At 46.4% G+C, this 19606-nt stretch overlaps 1 protein-coding gene across 9 annotated transcripts in view; it reads right to left on the minus strand.

Moving 5' to 3' along the window:
• Positions 1-19606, minus strand: part of serpinf2b (serpin peptidase inhibitor, clade F (alpha-2 antiplasmin, pigment epithelium derived factor), member 2b) — a 99240-nt gene that overhangs the window by 69497 nt on the left and 10137 nt on the right. For 3 of the 9 annotated variants that reach the window (XM_078548331.1, XM_078548332.1, XM_078548327.1), the window contains exons 3-4: positions 19092-19145; positions 15591-15644 (exon numbers count right to left, since the gene is read on the minus strand). The exons of 2 other annotated variants lie outside the window; for them this stretch is intronic. In XM_078548331.1, the coding sequence (XP_078404457.1) occupies positions 15591-15644; positions 19092-19145 (108 nt within the window). Of the gene's footprint in view, positions 1-12452; positions 12507-15590; positions 15645-19091; positions 19146-19606 lie in introns of all 9 variants that reach the window. 4 more of the 9 variants (XM_078548335.1, XM_078548329.1, XM_078548334.1 and 1 more) reach the window with 2 other exon arrangements.

Raw genomic sequence — 19606 nt, forward strand, 5'->3', positions numbered from 1 at the left:
CAAAGGATTGGGATAAAGGATTAGATTTCTTATTATTTGCAACCAGAGATTCTCCAAATGAACCGACTGAATTTAGTCCATTTGAATTGACCTATGGTCATGAAATAAGAGGCCCATTGAAAGTGATGAAGGAAAAGTTCCCAAAGCAGAAAGATGAATCCTTCCTGTTGGATTACATGTCCATGTTTCTCACAGGAACATGTAAAGTAGCAAGAGGGCAATTAAAAATTTCCCAAGCCAAAATGAATGGATGGGCAGACAAACATGCTACAACTAGAATGTACCAAGCAGGAGATGAAGTATTGATATTATTATCTTTGCCGGGTGAACCCCTGAAAGTGAAATTCAGCGGCCCCTACAAGATAGTTCGGAGAGTTAGTAAAGTGACTTATCTGATAGATACTCCTGAGTGTAGAAAGAAGAAATGGTTATGTCACATAAACATGTTGAAGCAATATCATCGCAAAGAAGATGATAGGACAGAGCAAGTGTGCTAGAAGGTAGGAGTAATGGAGGATGACAGAGACAGTAAGAGTAGGGTAGAGGGAGGAGTAGACAGTGCTCTAAGTGAACCTCCTACAATTCAACTAACCAATCTGAATATACTGGGACAGTTAGACACTCTGTTCTCATATTGAGAGGAAGGACCCAGGAAAGGCAGAATAAGATTACTTAAGAAGTATAAGGGAACTGCTGGGATACACCTGGATGTACTACATTAGCTAAACGAGTTGATAAGTTCAGGATAGAGAAGCCGGTGGAGTACTTTTCCAAGAAACGAAATCAACATCAGAGAAAGTACTGTACAGTCGAAAAAGAAACTCGAACATTGTTGTTGTCACTTCAACACTTTGAAGTTATGTCCGACACGATAACAAAGAAACGCTGACCATAATCCACTGGCGTTATTGAAAAGTTTAAAATTCAAAATGCGAGTCTGTTTAGATGGAGTCTATTGTTTCAACCATTCAATGTAAAGATTGTTCACGTTGCTGGTAAAGATAATGTGATCGCGGATGCATTGTCCCGGGTGTAAATACTAAAATAAGTTAAAGGGGTAAGAAATGTTGAAGATTGTATAAGGTAGAGGAAGGATGAATGGTTTGATTTGTTGTCCATGTGTCACATACTTTGTGATGAAACACATTTTCAAATGGCGCTTCAGCTCTTGTAAGGGTGGAGGCATGTAAGGAACAAATCTTTTTAATTCTGTTTGATTGTGTACGAAAATGACAATGGCTACAGTTGAAAGACATGTCTACTGGAACAGTGTGAGGGGTACATACAATGTCGATATCCTGGAAGAGAGTGTGCCATGAAAGACAGAATGGTGCTGGAAAGGGGTCCTGGACCAAGGGAGCTGTTTGGCAACAACATTTAAATTGGCTTCTGACCAAGTGACCAGGGTTTGTGTGAGAGTAGTACAGCAGAATATCTCCTAGCCTGAAAGGAAAAAGACCTAAAACCTCTCTCTCCTGTCTGTGCAAGAATTCCAGTAATACTACAATAATATCTAGCTGACTTTTTCTGCTCATAACTCTATAAATTACTCTCTCTCTGGAATCACCTGTCAGGGTCCTGTTATGCACGCAGTCAGTGTTGGAAACTCTGTCCTGTTACACAAACAGTCAGCGCTGGGACACTCAGTCCTGTTATACATACAAAGTCAGTGTAGGGACACTCTGTCCTGTTATACACACACAGTCAGTGCAGGGACAATCAGTCCTGGGATAGACACACAGTTTGTGCAGGGACACTCAGTCCTGTTACACACACACAGTCAGTGTTGGGACACTCAGTCCAGTTATAGACACACAGTCAGTGCTATTACACTCAGCCCAGTTACACACACAATGTCAGTGGTGGGACACTCAGTCCTGTTACGCACACACAGTCAGTGTTGGGATTCTCAGTCCTGTTATACACACACAGTCAGTGCTAGGACACTCAGTCCTGGTATACACAGACAGTCATTGTTGGGACACTCAGTCCTGTTATACACAAACAGTAAGTGCTGGACACTCTGTCCTGTTATACACACACAGTCAGTGGTGGGACACTCAGTCCAGTTAGACACACAGTCAATGTGGGGAATCTCAGTCCTGTTATACACACACAGTCAGTGGTGGGACACACAGTCCTGTTAGACACACACAGTCAGTTTGGGGAATCTCAGTCCTGTTACACACACACAGTCAGTGCTGGGACACTCAGCCATGTTACACATACAGTCAGTGCTGGGACACTCAGTCCTGTTACACACATACAGTCATTGCTGGGACACTCAGCCCTGTTACACACACAGTCAGTGCTGGGACACTCAGTCTTGTTATACACACACAGTCAGTGGTGGGACACTCAGTCCTGTTATACACACACAGTCAGTGCAGGGACACTCAGTCCTGTTATACACACACACAGTCAGTGGTGGGACACTCAGTCCTGTTATACACACAAAGTCAGTGCTGGGACACTCAGTCCTGTTACACACACAAAGTCAGTGCTAGGACACCCAGTCCTGCTATACACAGACAGTCATTATTGGGACACTCAGTCCTGTTACACACACAGTCAGTGGTGGAACACACAATCCTGTTATACACACAGAGTCAGTGTGGGGAATCTCAGTCCTGTTATGCGCGCACGGTCAGTGCAGGAGCTCGCAGTCCTATTAAACACACACAGTCAGGGTTGGGTCACTCAGTCCTGTTACACACAGTCAGTGCTGGGACATTCATTCCTGTCGTACACACACGGTCAGTGCGGGGAATTGCAGCCCTGTTATGCACGCCCAGTCAGTTCAGGGGCTCGCAGTCCTGTTAAACACACACAGTCAGTACTGGGGCACTCAGTCCTGTTATACACACACAGTTCGTGCAGGGACACTCAGTCCTGTTATGCACACACAGTCAGTGGTGGGACACACAGATCTGTTATACATACACAAGCAGTGCAGGGACACTCAGTCCTGTTATACACAAACAGTAAGTGCTGGACACTCTGTCCTGTTAGACACACACAGTCAGTGTGGGGAATCGCAGTCCTGTTACGCACACACGGTCAGTGCAGGAGCTCGCAGTCCTGTTAGCCACACATAGTCAGTGGTGGGACACTCAGCCCTGTTGCACACACATAGTCAGTTGTGGGACACTCAGTCCAGTTAAACACACACAGTCAGTGCTGGGACACAGCCCTGTTACACGCACACTCAGTCCAGGACACTCAGTCTTGTTATACACACACAGTCAGTGGTAGGACACTCAGTCCTGGTATCCAGACACAGTCAGTGCTGGGACACTCAGTCTTGTTGCACACACAGTCAGTGCTGGGACACTCAGTCCTGTTATACACACACAGTCAGTGCTGGGATGCTCAGTCCTGGTTGTACACACATAATCAGTGCTGGAACGCTCAGTGCTGTTACACACACACAGTCTCTGCTGGGACACTCAGTCCTGTTATACACACACAGTCAGTGTTTGGACACTCAGTCCTATTATCCACACATCGTCAGTGCTGGGACACTCAGTCCTGTTACACACTCACAGTCAGTGTTTGGACACTCAGTCCTATTATCCACACATAGTCAGTTGTGGGACACTCAGTCCTGCCATGCACACATGTCAGTGCTGGGACATTCATTCCTGTCGTACACACACAGTCAGTGCGGGGAGTCGCAGCCCTGTTATGCACACATAGTTAGTGGTGGGACACTCAGTCCTGTTATACACACGCAGTCAGTGCAGGGACACTCAGTCCTGTTATATACACACAGTCATTGTTGGGACACTCAGTCCTGTTCTACACACACACAGTCAGTGCTGGGAAATTCATTCCTGTTGTACACACACATTCAGTGCGGGGAATCTCAGCCCTCTTATGCACGCCCAGTCAGTTCAGGGGCTCGTAGTCCTGTTAAACACACACAGTCAGTGCTGGGACACTCAGTCCTGTTATACACACACAGTCAGTGCAGGGCCACTCAGTCCTGTTATTTACACACAGTCAGTGTTGGGACACAGTCCTGTTACACACACACTCAGTGCTGGGACACTCTCTTGTTATACAAACACAGTCAGTGGTGGGACACTCAGTCCTGTTATCCACACATAGTCAGTGGTGGGACACTCAGTCCTGTTATACACACACAGTCAGTGCTGGAACACTCAGTCCTATTATACACTCACAGTCAGTGCTGGGACACTCAGTCCTGTTATCCACTCACAGTCAGTGTTTGGACACTCAGTCCTGTTATACACACACAGTCAGTGCTGGGACACTCAGTCCTATTATACACACACAGTCAGTGCTGGGACACTCAGTCCTATTATACACACACAGTCAGTGCTGGGACACTCAGCCCTGTTATACACACACAGTCAGTGCTGGGACACTCAGTCCTGTTATACACACACAGTCAGTGCTGGGACACTCAGCCCTGTTGCACACACATAGTCACTTGTGGGACACTCAGTCCTGTTACACTCACAGTCAGTGCTGGGACACTCAGTCCGGTTATACAGACACAGTCAGCGCTGGGACATTCAGTCCTGTTATACTTACACAATCAATGCAGGGACACTCAGTCCTGTTATACACAAACAGTAAGTGCTGGACACTCTGTCCTGTTACACACAGTCAGTGCTGGGACATTCATTCCTGTTAAACACAGACAGTCAGTGCTCGAACACTCAGTCCTTTTAGACACACACAGTGCTGGGGCACTCAGTCATGTTATACACTCACAGTCAGTGCAGGGAATCGCAGCCCTGTTATACACACATAGTTAGTGGTGGGACACGCAGTCCTGTTATACACACGCAGTCAGTGCTAGGACACACAGTCCTGGTATACACAGACAGTCAGTGCAGGGACATTCAGTCCTGTTATATTCACACAGTCATTGTTGGGACACCCAGTCCTGTTATACACACACACAGTCAGTGCTGGGAAATTCATTCCTGTTGTACAACACATTCAGTGCCGGGAATCTCAGCCCTGTTATGCACGCCCAGTCAGTTCAGGGTCTCGCAGTCCTGTTAAACACACACAGTCAGTACTGGGACACACAGATCTGTTATACATACACAAGCAGTGCAGGGATACTCAGTCCTGTTATACACAAACAGTAAGTGCTGGACACTCTGTCCTTTTAGACACACAGTCAGTGCTGGGACACTCAGTCCTGTTACACACACAGTCAATGTGGGGAATCTCAGTCGTGTTAAACACACACAGTAAGGGTTGGGACACTCAGTTCTGTTACACACACACAGTCAGTGCTGGGACACTCAGTCCTGTTATACACACACAGTCAGTGCAGGGAAACTCAGTCCTGTTATACACACACAGTCAGTGCAGGGACACTCAGTCCTGTTATACGCATACGGTCAGTGCTGGGACACTCAGTCCTGTTATTTACACATAGTCAGTGGTGGGACACTCAGTCCTGTTACACACACAGTCAGTGCTGGGACACTCAGTCCTGTTATACACACACAGTCAGTGCTGGGACACTCAGTCCTGTTATACACACACAGTCAGTGCTGGGACACTCAGTCCTGTTATTTACACATAGTCAGTGGTGGGACACTCTGCCCTGTTGCACACACATAGTCAGTTGTGGGACACTCAGTCCTGTTATACACACACAGTCAGTGCTGGGACACTCAGTCCTGTTATACACACACAGTCAGTGCTGGGACACTCAGTCCTGTTATACACACACTCTCAGTGCTGGGACACTCAGTCTTGTTATACACACACAGTCAGTGTTGGGGCACTCAGTCATGTTATACACACAAAGTCAGTGCTGGGACACTCAGTCCTGTTATACACACACAGTCAGTGCTGGGGCACTCAGTCCTGTTAAACACACAGTCAGTGCTGGGGCACTCAGTCCTGTTATACACACACAGTCAGTGCTGGGACACTCAGTCCTGTTATACTTACACAAGCAATGCAGGGACACTCAGTCCTGTTATACACAAACAGTAAGTGCTGGACACTCAGTCCTGTTACACACAGTCAGTGCTGGGACATTCATTCCTGTTGTACACACATAGTCAGTGCTGGGACACTCAGTCCTTTTAGACACACAGTCAGTGCTGGGACACTCAGCCCTGTTACACACACAGTCAGTGCTGGGACACTCAGTCCTATTATACACACACAGTCAGTGCTGGGACACTCAGTCCTATTATACACACACAGTTAGTGCTGGGACACTCAGCCCCGTTATACACACACAGTCAGTGCTGGGACACTCAGTCCTGTTATACACACACAGTCAGTGCTGGGACACTCAGCCCTGTTGCACACACATAGTCACTTGTGGGACACTCAGTCCTGTTACACTCACAGTCAGTGCTGGGACACTCAGTCCTGTTATACTTACACAAGCAATGCAGGGACACTCAGCCCTGTTATACACACACAGTCAGTGCTGGAACACTCATTCCTGTTATACACACACAGTCAGTGGTGGGACACTCAGTCCTGTTATACACACACAGTCAGTGGTGGGACACTCAGTCCTGGTATACACAGACAGTCAGTGCAGGGACATTAAGTCCTGCTATACACACACACAGTCAGTGGTGGGAAATTCATTCCTGTTGTACACACATAGTCAGTGCTGGGACACTCAGCCCTGTTACACACACAGTCAGTGCTGGGACACTCAGTCCTGTTATACACACACAGTCAGTGCTGGGACACTCAGCCCTGTTGCACACACATAGTCACTTGTGGGACACTCAGTCCTGTTACACTCACAGTCAGTGCTGGGACACTCAGTCCTGTTATACTTACACAAGCAATGCAGGGACACTCAGTCCTGTTATACACAAACGGTAAGTGCTGGACACTCAGTCCTGTTACACACAGTCAGTGCTGGGACATTCATTCCTGTTAAACACAGACAGTCAGTGCTCGAACACTCAGTCCTTTTAGACACACAGTCAGTGCTGGGACACTCAGCCCTGTTACACACATACAGTCAGTGCTGGGACACTCAGTCCTATTATACACACACAGTCAGTGCTGGGACACTCAGCCCTGTTATACACACACAGTCAGTGCTGGGACACTCAGTCCTGTTATACACACACAGTCAGTGCTGGGACACTCAGTCCGGTTATACAGACACAGTCAGTGCTGGGACACTCAGTCCTGTTATACTTACACAAGCAATGCAGGGACACTCAGTCCTGTTATACACAAACAGTAAGTGCTGAACACTCTGTCCTGTTACACACAGTCAGTGCTGGGACATTCATTCCTGTTAAACATAGATAGTCAGTGCTCGAACACTCAGTCCTTTTAGACACACAGTCAGTGCTGGGGCACTCAGTCATGTTATACACTCACAGTCAGTGTTTGGACACTCAGTCCTATTATCCACACATAGTCAGTGGTGGGACAATCAGCCCTGTTGCACACACATAGTCACTTGTGGGACACTCAGTCCTGTTATACACACGCAGTCAGTGCCAGGACACTCAGTCCTGGTATACACAGACAGTCAGTGCAGGGACATTCAGTCCTGTTATATTCACACAGTCATTGTTGGGACACTTAATCCTGTTATACACACGCAGTCAGTGCTAGGACACTCAGTCCTGGTATACACAGACAGTCAGTGCAGGGACATTCAGTCCTGTTATATTCACACAGTCATTGTTGGGACACTCAGTCCTGTTATACATACACACAGTCAGTGCTGCGAAATTCATTCCTGTTGTACAGACACATTCAGTGCGGGGAATCTCAGTCCTGTTATGCACGCCAAGTCAGTTCAGGGGCTCGCAGTCCTGTTAAACACACACAGTCAGTACTGGGACACTCAGTCCTGTTATACACACACAGTCAGTGCTGGGACACACAGATCTGTTATACATACACAAGCAGTGCAGGGACACTCAGTCCTGTTATACACAAACAGTAAGTGCTGGACACTCTGTCCTTTTAGACACACAGTCAGTGCTGGGACACTCAGTCCTGTTACACACACAGTCAATGTGGGGAATCTCAGTCCTATTAAACACACACAGTCAGGGTTGGGACACTCAGTTCTGTTACACACATACAGTCAGTGCTGGGACACTCAGTCCTGTTATACACACACAGTCAGTGCTGGGACACTCAGTCCTGTTACACACACAGTCAGTGCTGGGGCACTCAATCCTGTTATACACTCACAGTCAGTGCTGGGACACTCAGTCCTGTTACACTCACAGTCAGTCCTGGGACACTCAGTCCTGTTATACACTCACAGTCAGTGCTGGGACACTCAGTCCTGTTATACACACACAGTCAGTGTTTGGACACTCAGTCCTGTTATACACACACAGTCAGTGCTGGGACACTCAGCCCTGTTACACACACAGTCAGTGCTGGGACACTCAGTCCTATTATACACACACAGTCAGTGCTGGGACACTCAGCCCTGTTACACACATAGTCAGTGCTGGGACACTCAGACCTGTTATACACACACAGTCAGTGCTGGGACACTCAGTCCTGTTATACACACACAGTCAGTGCTGGGACACTCAGTCCTGTTATACACACACAGTCAGTGCTGGGACACTCAGTCCTGTTATACACACACAGTCAGTGTTCGGACACTCAGTCCTGTTATACACAGACAGTCAGCGTAGGGACACTCAGTCCTGTTATATACACACAGTCATTGTTGGGACACTCAGTCCTGTTATACACAGACAGTCAGCGTAGGGACACTCAGTCCTGTTATATACACACAGTCATTGTTGGGACACTCAGTCCTGTTATTTACACACAGTCAGTGCTGGCACACAGTCCTGTTACACACACACTCAGTGCTGGGACACTCAGTCTTGTTATACACACAAAGTCAGTGCTGGGACACTCAGTCCTGTTATCCACACATAGTCAGTGGTGGGACACTCAGTCCTGTTATACACACACAGTCAGTGCTGGAACACTCATTCCTGTTGTACACACATAGTCAGTGCTGGGACACTCAGCCCTGTTATACACACACAGTCAGTGGTGGGACACTCAGTCCTGTTATACACACAGTCAATGTGGGGAATCTCAGTCCTATTAAACACACACAGTCAGGGTTGGGACACTCAGTTCTGTTACACACATACAGTCAGTGCTGGGACACTCAGACCTGTTATACACACACAGTCAGTGCTGGGACACTCAGTCCTGTTATACACACACAGTCAGTGCTGGGACACTCAGTCCTGTTATACACACACAGTCAGTGCTGGGACACTCAGTCCTGTTATACACACACAGTCAGTGCTGGGACACTCAGTCCTGTTATACACACACAGTCAGTGTTCGGACACTCAGTCCTGTTATACACAGACAGTCAGCGTAGGGACACTCAGTCCTGTTATATACACACAGTCATTGTTGGGACACTCAGTCCTGTTATTTACACACACTCAGTGCTGGGACACTCAGTCTTGTTATACACACAAAGTCAGTGCTGGGACACTCAGTTCTGTTATCCACACATAGTCAGTGGTGGGACACTCAGTCCTGTTATACACACACAGTCAGTGCTGGAACACTCATTCCTGTTATACACACACAGTCAGTGCTGGAACACTCATTCCTGTTGTACACACATAGTCAGTGCTGGGACACTCAGCCCTGTTACACACACAGTCAGTGCTGGGACACTCAGTCCTATTATACACACACAGTCAGTGCTGGGACACTCAGTCCTATTATACACACACAGTTAGTGCTGGGACACTCAGCCCTGTTATACACACACAGTCAGTGCTGGGACACTCAGTCCTGTTATACACACACAGTCAGTGCTGGGACACTCAGCCCTGTTGCACACACATAGTCACTTGTGGGACACTCAGTCCTGTTACACTCACAGTCAGTGCTGGGACACTCAGTCCTGTTATACTTACACAAGCAATGCAGGGACACTCAGTCCTGTTATACACAAACAGTAAGTGCTGGACACTCAGTCCTGTTACACACAGTCAGTGCTGGGACATTCATTCCTGTTAAACACAGACAGTCAGTGCTCGAACACTCAGTCCTTTTAGACACACAGTCAGTGCTGGGACACTCAGCCCTGTTACACACACACAGTCAGTGCTGGGACACTCAGTCCTATTATACACACACAGTCAGTGCTGGGACACTCAGCCCTGTTATACACACACAGTCAGTGCTGGGACACTCAGTCCTGTTATACACACACAGTCAGTGCTGGGACACTCAGTCCGGTTATACAGACACAGTCAGTGCTGGGACACTCAGTCCTGTTATACTTACACAAGCAATGCAGGGACACTCAGTCCTGTTATACACAAACAGTAAGTGCTGGACACTCAGTCCTGTTACACACAGTCAGTGCTGGGACATTCATTCCTGTTAAACACAGACAGTCAGTGCTCGAACACTCAGTCCTTTTAGACACACAGTCAGTGCTGGGGCACTCAGTCATGTTATACACTCACAGTCAGTGTTTGGACACTCAGTCCTATTATCCACACATAGTCAGTGGTGGGACAATCAGCTCTGTTGCACACACATAGTCAGTTGTGGGACACTCAGTCCTGTTATACACACGCAGTCAGTGCTAGGACACTCAGTCCTGGTATACACAGACAGTCAGTGCAGGGACATTCAGTCCTGTTATATTCACACAGTCATTGTTGGGACACTCAATCCTGTTATACACACGCAGTCAGTGCTAGGACACTTAGTCCTGGTATACACAGACAGTCAGTGCAGGGACATTCAGTCCTGTTATATTCACACAGTCATTGTTGGGACACTCAGTCCTGTTACACATACACAAGCAGTGCAGGGACACTCAGTCCTGTTACACACACAGTCAGTCCTGGGACACTCAGTCCTGTTATACACACACAGTCAGTGCTGGGACACTCAGCCCTGTTACACACACAGTCAGTGCTGGGACACACAGATCTGTTACACTACACAAGCAGTGCAGGGACACTCAGTCCTGTTATACACAAACAGTAAGTGCTGGACACTCTGTCCTTTTAGACACACAGTCAGTGCTGGGACACTCAGTCCTGTTACACACACAGTCAATGTGGGAAATCTCAGTCCTGTTATACACACACAGTCAGTGCTGGGACACTCAGTCCTGTTATACACACACAGTCAGTGCTGGGACACTCAGTCCTGTTATACACACACAGTCAGTGCTCGGACACTCAGTACTGTTATACACACGCAGTCAGTGCTAGGACACTCAGTCCTGGTATACACAGACAGTCAGTGCAGGGACATTCAGTCCTGTTATATTCACACAGTCATTGTTGGGACACTCAGTCCTGTTATACACACAGTCAGTGCTGGGACACTCAGTCCTATGATACACACACAGTCAGTGCTGGGACACTTAGTCCTGTTACACACACAGTCAGTGCTGGGACACTCAGTCCTGTTATACACACACAGTCAGTGCTGGGACACTCAGTCCTGTTACGCACACAGTCAGTGCTGGGACACTCAGTCCTGTTATACACACACAATCAGTGCTGGGACACTCAGCCCTGTTACACACACAGTCAGTGCTGGGACACTCAGTCCTGTTATATTCACACAGTCAGTGCTCGGACACTCAGTCCTTTTAGACACACACTCAGTGCTGGGCCAATCAGTCCGGTTATACAGACACAGTCAGTGCTGGGACACTCAGACCTGTTATACACACACAGTCAGTGCAGGGATACTCAGTCCTGTTATACACACACAGTCAGTGCTCGGACACTCAGTCCTTTTAGACACACAGTCAGTGCTGGGACACTCAGTCCGGTTATACAGACACAGTCAGTGCTTGGACACTCAGACCTGTTATACACACACAGTCAGTGCAGGGACACGCAGTCCTGTTATACACACACAGTCAGTGCTGGGACAATCAGTCCTGTTATACACACACAGTCAGTGCTAGGACACTCAGTCCTGTTATACACACATAGTCAGTTGTGGGACACTCAGTCCTGTTAGACACACAAAGTCAGTGCAGGGACATTCAGTTGTGTTATATTCACACAGTCAGTGCTGGGACAATCAGTCCTATTATACACACATAGTCAGTGGTGGGACACTCAATCCTGTTATACACACAGAGTCAGTGCTGGGACACTCAGTCCTGTTATACACACACAGTCAGTGCTGGGACACTCAGTCCTGTTATACACACACAATCAGTGTAGGGACACTCAGTCCCGTTATACACACACAGTCAGTGCTCGAACACTCAGTCCTGTTATACACACAATCAGTGCTGGGACATTCAGTCATGTTATACACACACAGTCAGTGCTAGAACACTCAGTCCTGTTACGCACACACAGTCAATGCTAGGACACTGAGTCCTGTAACACACACACAGTCCGTGCTGGGACACACTGTCATTGCAATATTCTGCCAGATCTTACCTGTACAGATATTTGTTTACTTGAGTTTTCAGAAACTTTAATAACACCTTCACTCTGGGAAATTGGGAAATTGCAGTGAATCAATTTGTCTGAACATTAAAAATCAATGCTTGCAATCTTTTTCATAATCAACTTTATGCCAACCTGATTAAAGTTTTCAATTTAATGAAAGAAGGAAATAGTGAGCGGTAGTGAGGGAGTGTGAGCGATAGCGACAACGAGTGAGGGATAGAGTGATAATGAGGGATATTGAGGGAGAGTGAGTGTTATTGCGAAAAAGTGAGTGAGAGTGAGGGACAGTGAGAGATAGTAGAAGATATTGAGGGATAGTGACAAATATTGAGGGAAAGTAAGGGATAGCGAGTGTTAGTGAGAAATAGTGAAGGATAGTGTGAGATAGTGAGGGAGAGTGAGGGATAGTGAGGGTTAGTGAGTGTTAATGGGAAATAGTGAGAGAGATTAAGGGATCGTCAGGGAGAGTGAGAGATAATGAGGGAGTGTGAGGGACAGTGAGAAATAATGGGAGATAGTGAGTGATAGTGAAAGAGTGTGCGGGATAGTGAGGGATAGTGAGGGTTGAAGAGGAATGGTGAAGGGTGGTCTCAGTGTATCTGGAAGACTCAAATACAAGGGGGTAAACTCATGCCTCAGCTGCACAAAGCCCTGGTTAAACCACCCCTGGGGTTACTGGGAACAGTTGTGGGAACCAAACCTTAGGAAGGACATACGAGCCTTGGAGGGAGTGAAGTCTAGATTTCCCAGAGTCAAATTATGCAGAGAGATTACACAAACTGGGCTGCTATTTCTGGGAAGTCTAGATGGTTAAGGGGGTGTTTGATGAAAATTTTTAAGATGTTAAGGGGAACAGAGAGAGGGTGATAGAGAGAAGCTATTTACACTGGTTGGAGAGTCTGGGACTCACAGGCAGAGTCTACAAATGAGAGCCCGAGCTTTCAGGAGTGAAATTAGGAAACAATTTTTCACACTAAGGGCAGTAGAAGTTTGCAACTCTCTTCCACAAATGGCAATTGATGTTAGATCAATGATTAATTTTAAACCTGAGATTGATCGATATTTGTTCTCCAAAGGTATTAAGGATCGGGGTCAAAGGCAGTTGATGGAGTTCGGTCACAGGTCAGATTAGTAGGATTTATTAAGTATAAATTAATTAAGAAAATAATAAATTAATTAACACATCATAAAGATGGCAGGGCAGGTGATGTCTTGTAATTGCAGAATGTAGGCGTTCATGGACACCAAAGTCACCTCAGTCAAAGACATCTGCATTAAGTGTCAGCGGCTTGAGGAGTGTCTTGAGCTGGAGGCTGAACTGCAGACACTGTGATGCATCAGCGAGGACAAAAGTTACCTGGACACTTTGTTACAGGATGCAGTCGCACCCCTTAGGTTATAGGGTCTACTGATTTGGTCAGTTGTCAGTGACAGGAGGGTGTGGCTGTGAGTGAGGCAGGTAAGGGGATCGAGAAGGTATAAGTGAAGAGCCTCAGCCCTTGCAGCCGTCCAGCAGGTTCAAGGTTCTTGCAGCTTATGGGGACAAAAGCAGGGGCTGCAGGTTGGATAAGCGAGTTGACCAAGGCACTGTGGTACAGGAAGCCATTCAAGTTGGGGGACTTATTCAGAATGTAATGGTAGTTGGGGACAGTATTGTCAGGAAGATTGACACAGATCTCTTCAGTCGAGAGCGTAAGTCCAGAAGGCTGTGTTGCATGCGCGATGCCAGGGTTCAGGACATATGCTCTGGGCTGGAGAGGAACTTGCAGTGGGTGAGGGAGGATCCAATATGTTAACAACATAGAGAGGACTAGGAAAGAGATTCTGCTCCGGGAGTTTGAGCAAGGGGCTAAATTAAAAAGCAGAACCTCAGAGGTAACAATCTCTGGATTATTACCTGAGCCATGAATAAATTGACATAGGGTAAATAAAATTAGAGGGATGAATGTGCAGCTGAAAGACTGGTATGGGAGAAATGGGTTTCGATTCATGGGGCACTGGCACTAGTACAGAGGAAAGTGGGAGCTGTATCGTTGGGATGGTTTTCAGTTGAACCATGGTTGGACCAATATTCTGGTGAATCATATAACTAGGGCAGTAGAGACGGCTTTAAACGAAATAGTGGGGGGGTCGGGGCGGGGGAAGGGATCATGCAAGAGGAGATATTGTAAATCAAAGAGTAACAATGAGATCTTAGAGCAGGATAGTGATTGGGTGAAAGTAACCAGAGTGTGGCAGGAAGGGACAGAGAGTACAAATTTAACAGTGCATCAGCAGATATGGCCAGATTGCAAAAATGGTAAAAAAGCAGCGTTAAATGCTCTATATCTGAATGCGCATGGCATTCGTAACAAAATGGATGAATTATTAGCACTGATAGAAATAAATATGTATGACCTGATAACCATTACAGAGTCATGGTTACAAGGTGACTAAGGCTGGGACCAGTGAATTCAGGAGAGTTTCTTAAAGCGGCACATTCTAGAGCCAACCCGGGAGCAGGTTATTCTAGGCCTGGCAATGTGCAATGAGACAGGATTGATCAATAACCTCAGGGTAAAGGAGATTTTAGGTGACAACGAGCACCACACAATCGAACTTCACATTCAGTTTGAAGGGGGAAGTGCGGGTCTAAGACTAGTGTTTCAAACCTGAATAAGGGTAATTATAAGTGTATGTAGGCAGAGCTAGCTAAAGTGAACTGGGAAGCTAGGTTAAAAGGTAGAGCAGGACAGGTGCAGGGGCAGACTTTTAATGAAATACTTAGTAACACTCAGCAAAGATGTATCCCAGTAAATAAAAACTATTTGAGAAGGAAGCATCATCCGTGGCTGAATAAAGAAGGAAAGGATAGTATCAAATTGAAAGAAACACTGAACAAATCTGCACTAGTCAGTGCTGGGACAGTCAGTCCTGTTATACATACAGTCAGTGCTGGAACACTCAGTCCTGTTATACACACACAGTCAGTGCTGGGACACTCAGTCCTGTTATACACACACAGTCAGTGCTGGGACACTCAGTCCTGTTATACACACACAGTCAGTGCAGGGACACTCAGTCCTGTTACACACACACAGTCCGTGCTGGGACACACTGTCATTGCAATACTCTGCCAGTTCTTACCTGTACAGATGTTTGGTTACTTGAGTTTTCAAGAACTTCAATAACATCTTCACTCTGGGAGATTGGGAAATTGCAGTGAATCAATTTCTCTGAACATTAAAAATTAATGCTTTGAATCTTTTTCATTAATCTATTTTATATCAAACTGTTTAAAGTTTATCAAATTAATGGAAGAGAGAGATAGTGAGCGGTAGTGAGTGAGGGTGAGTGATAGTGACAAAGAATGAGGGATAGCGAGTGATTGAGAGGGATAGGGAGGGAGAGTGAGAGTTAGTGAGAAAAAGTGAGGGAGAGTGAGGGTTAGTGAGGGATCATGAGAGAAAGTGAGAGATAGTGGAAGATATAGTGGGGGATGGTGAGGGATAGTGAGGGAAATTGAGGGATAGCGAGTGTTAGTGGGAAATAGTGAAGGATAGTGTGAGATACTGAGGGAGAGTGAGGAATAGTGAGGGGTAGTGAGTGTTAGTAGGAAATAGTGAGGGAGGGTGAGGGACAGAGATAATGGGAGATAGTGAGGGAGAGTGAGGGTAAATGGAAGATAGTGGGAGACAGTGAGGGATAGTGAAAGAGAGTGCGGGATAGTGAGGGATAGTGAGGATTGCTGAGGAATGGTGAAGGGTGGTCTCAGTCTATCTGGAGGACTCAAATACAAGGGGGTAAACTCATGCCTCAGCTGCACAAAGCCCTGGTTAAACCACCCCTGGGGTTACTGGGAACAGTTGTGGGAACCAAACCTTAGGAAGGACATATGAGCCTTGGAGGGAGTGAAGTCTAGATTTCCCAGAGTCAAATTATGCAGAGAGATTACACAAACTGGGCTGCTATTCCTGGGAAGTCTAGATGGTTAAGGGGTGTTTGATGAAAATGTTTAGATGTTAAGGGGAACAGAGAGAGGGTGATAGAGAGAAGCTATTTACACTGGTTGGAGAGTCTGGGACTCACAGGCAGAGTCTACAAATGAGAGCCCGAGCTTTCAGGAGTGAAATTAGGAAACAATTTTTCACACTAAGGGCAGTAGAAGTTTGCAACTCTCTTCCACAAATGGCAATTGATGTTAGATCAATGATTAATTTTAAACCTGAGATTGATCGATTTTTGTTCTCCAAAGGCATTAAGGATTGGGGTCAAAGGCAGTTGATGGAGTTCGGTCACAGGTCAGATTAGTAGGATTTATTAAGTATAAATTAATTAAGAAAATAATAAATTAATTAACACATCATAAAGATGGCAGGGCAGGTGATGTCTTGTAATTGCAGAATGTGGGAGTTCATGGACACCAGTGTCACCTCGGGCAAAGACATCTGCATTAAGTGTCAGCGGCTTGAGGAGTGTCTTAAGCTGGAGGCTGAACTGCAGACACTGTGATGCATCAGCGAGGACAAAAGTTACCTGGACGCTTTGTTACAGGATGCAGTCGCACCCCTGAGGTTATAGGGTCTTCTGATTTGGTCAGTCGTCAGTGACAGGAGGGTGTGACTGTGAGTGAGGCAGGTAAGGGGATCGAGAAGGTATAAGTGGAGGAGCCTCAACCCTTGTGAATCCAGTAGGTTCAAGGTTCTTGCAGCTTGTGGGGACAAAAGCAGGAGCTGCAGGTTGGATAAGCGAGTTGACCAAGGCACTGTGGTACAGGAAGCCATTCAAGTTGGGGGACTTATTCGGAATGTAATAGTAGTTGGGAACAGTATGGTCAGGAAGATTGACACAGATCTCTTCAGTCGAGAGCGTAAGTCCAGAAGGCTGTGTTGCATGCGCGATGCCAGGGTCCAGGACATATGCTCTGGGCTGGAGAGGAACTTGCAGTGGGAGAGGGAGGATCCAATATGTTAACAACATAGAGAGGACTAGGAAAGAGATTCTGCTCCGGGAGTTTGAGCAAGGGGCTAAATTAAAAAGCAGAACCTCAGAGGTAACAATCTCTGGATTATTACCTGAGCCATGAATAAATTGACATAGGGTAAATAAAATTAGAGAGATGAATGTGCAGCTGAAAGACTGGTATGGGAGAAATGGGTTTCGATTCATGGGGCACTGGCACCAGTACAGGGGAAAGTGGGAGCTGTATTGTTGGGATGGTTTTCAGCTGAACCATGGCTGGACCAATGCTCTGGTGAATCATATAACTAGGGCAGTAGAGAGGGCTTTAAACGAAATAGTGGTGGGGTCGGGGCGGGGGAAGGGATCATGCAAGAGAGATTTTGTAAATCAAAGAGTAACAATGAGATTTTAGAGCAGGATAGTGATTGGGTGAAAGTAACCAGAGTGTGGCAGGAAGGGACAGAGAGTACAAATTTAACAGTGCATCAGCAGATAAGGCCAGATTGCAAAAATGGTAAAAAGGCAGTGTTAAATGCTCTGTATCTGAATGCGCATGGCATTCGTAACAAAATGGATGAATTATTAGCACTGATAGACATAAACATGTATGACCTGATAACCATTGCAGGGACATGGTTGCAAGGTGACTAAGGCTGGGACCAGTGAATTCAGGAGAGCTTCTTAAAGCGGCACATTCTAGAGCCAACCAGGGAGCAGGTTATTCTAGACTTGGGAATGTGCAATGAGACAGGATTAATCAATAAGCTCACGGTAAAGGGGACTTTAGGTGACAACGAGCACCACACGATCGAACTTCACATTCAGTTTGAAGGGGGGAAGTGCGGGTCTAAGACTAGTGTTTCAAACCTTAATAAGGGTAATTATAAGTGTATGTTGGCAGAGCTAGCTAAAGTGAACTGGGAAACTAGGTTAAAAGGTAGGGCAGGACAGGTGCAGGGGCAGACTTTTAAGGAAATACTTAATAACACTCAGCAAAGATGTATCCCGGTAAATTAAAACTATTTGAGAAGGAAGCATCATCCGTGGCTGAATAAAGAAGGAAAGGGTAGTATCAAATTGAAAGAAACACTGAACAAATCTGCACAAGTATGTGCTGGGACAGTCAGTCTTGTTATACATACAATCAGTGCTGGAACACTCAGTCCTGTTATACACACACAGTCAGTGGTGGGACACTCAGACCTGTTATACACACACAGTCAGTGGTGGGACACTCAGACCTGTTATACACACACAGTCAGTGCTGGGACACTCTGACCTGTTATACACACACAGTCAGTGCTGGGACACTCAGACCTGTTATACACACACAGTCAGTGCTGGGACACTCAGTCCTGTTATACACACACAGTCAGTGCTGGGACACTCGGTCCTGTTATACACACACAGTCAGTGCTGGGACACTCAGTCCTGTTAAACACACAAAGTCAGTGCTGGGACACTCAGTCCTGTTAAACACACATACAGTCAGTGCTGGGACACACAGTCCTGTTATACACACACAGTCAGTGCTGGGACACTCAGTCCTGTTATACACACACAGTCAGTGCTGGGACACTCAGTCCTGTTACACACATACAGTCAGTGCTGGGACACACAGTCCTGTTATACACACACTGTCCGTGCTGGGACACACTGTCATTGCAATACTCTGCCAGTTCTTACCTGTACAGATGTTTGGTTACTTGAGTTTTCAAGAACTTCAATAACATCTTCACTCTGGGAGATTGGGAAATTGCAGTGAATCAATTTCTCTGAACATTAAAAATTAATGCTTTGAATCTTTTTCATTAATCTATTTTATATCAAACTGTTTAAAGTTTATCAAATTAATGGAAGAGAGAGATAGTGAGCGGTAGTGAGTGAGGGTGAGTGATAGTGACAAAGAATGAGGGATAGCGAGTGATTGAGAGGGATAGGGAGGGAGAGTGAGAGTTAGTGAGAAAAAGTGAGGGAGAGTGAGGGTTAGTGAGGGATCATGAGAGAAAGTGAGAGATAGTGGAAGATATAGTGGGGGATGGTGAGGGATAGTGAGGGAAATTGAGGGATAGCGAGTGTTAGTGGGAAATAGTGAAGGATAGTGTGAGATACTGAGGGAGAGTGAGGAATAGTGAGGGGTAGTGAGTGTTAGTAGGAAATAGTAAGGGAGGGTGAGGGACAGAGATAATGGGAGATAGTGA

This window comes from Cetorhinus maximus, chromosome 9 (assembly GCF_964194155.1).
Source record: "Cetorhinus maximus chromosome 9, sCetMax3.hap1.1, whole genome shotgun sequence".
NCBI lineage: Eukaryota > Metazoa > Chordata > Chondrichthyes > Lamniformes > Cetorhinidae > Cetorhinus > Cetorhinus maximus.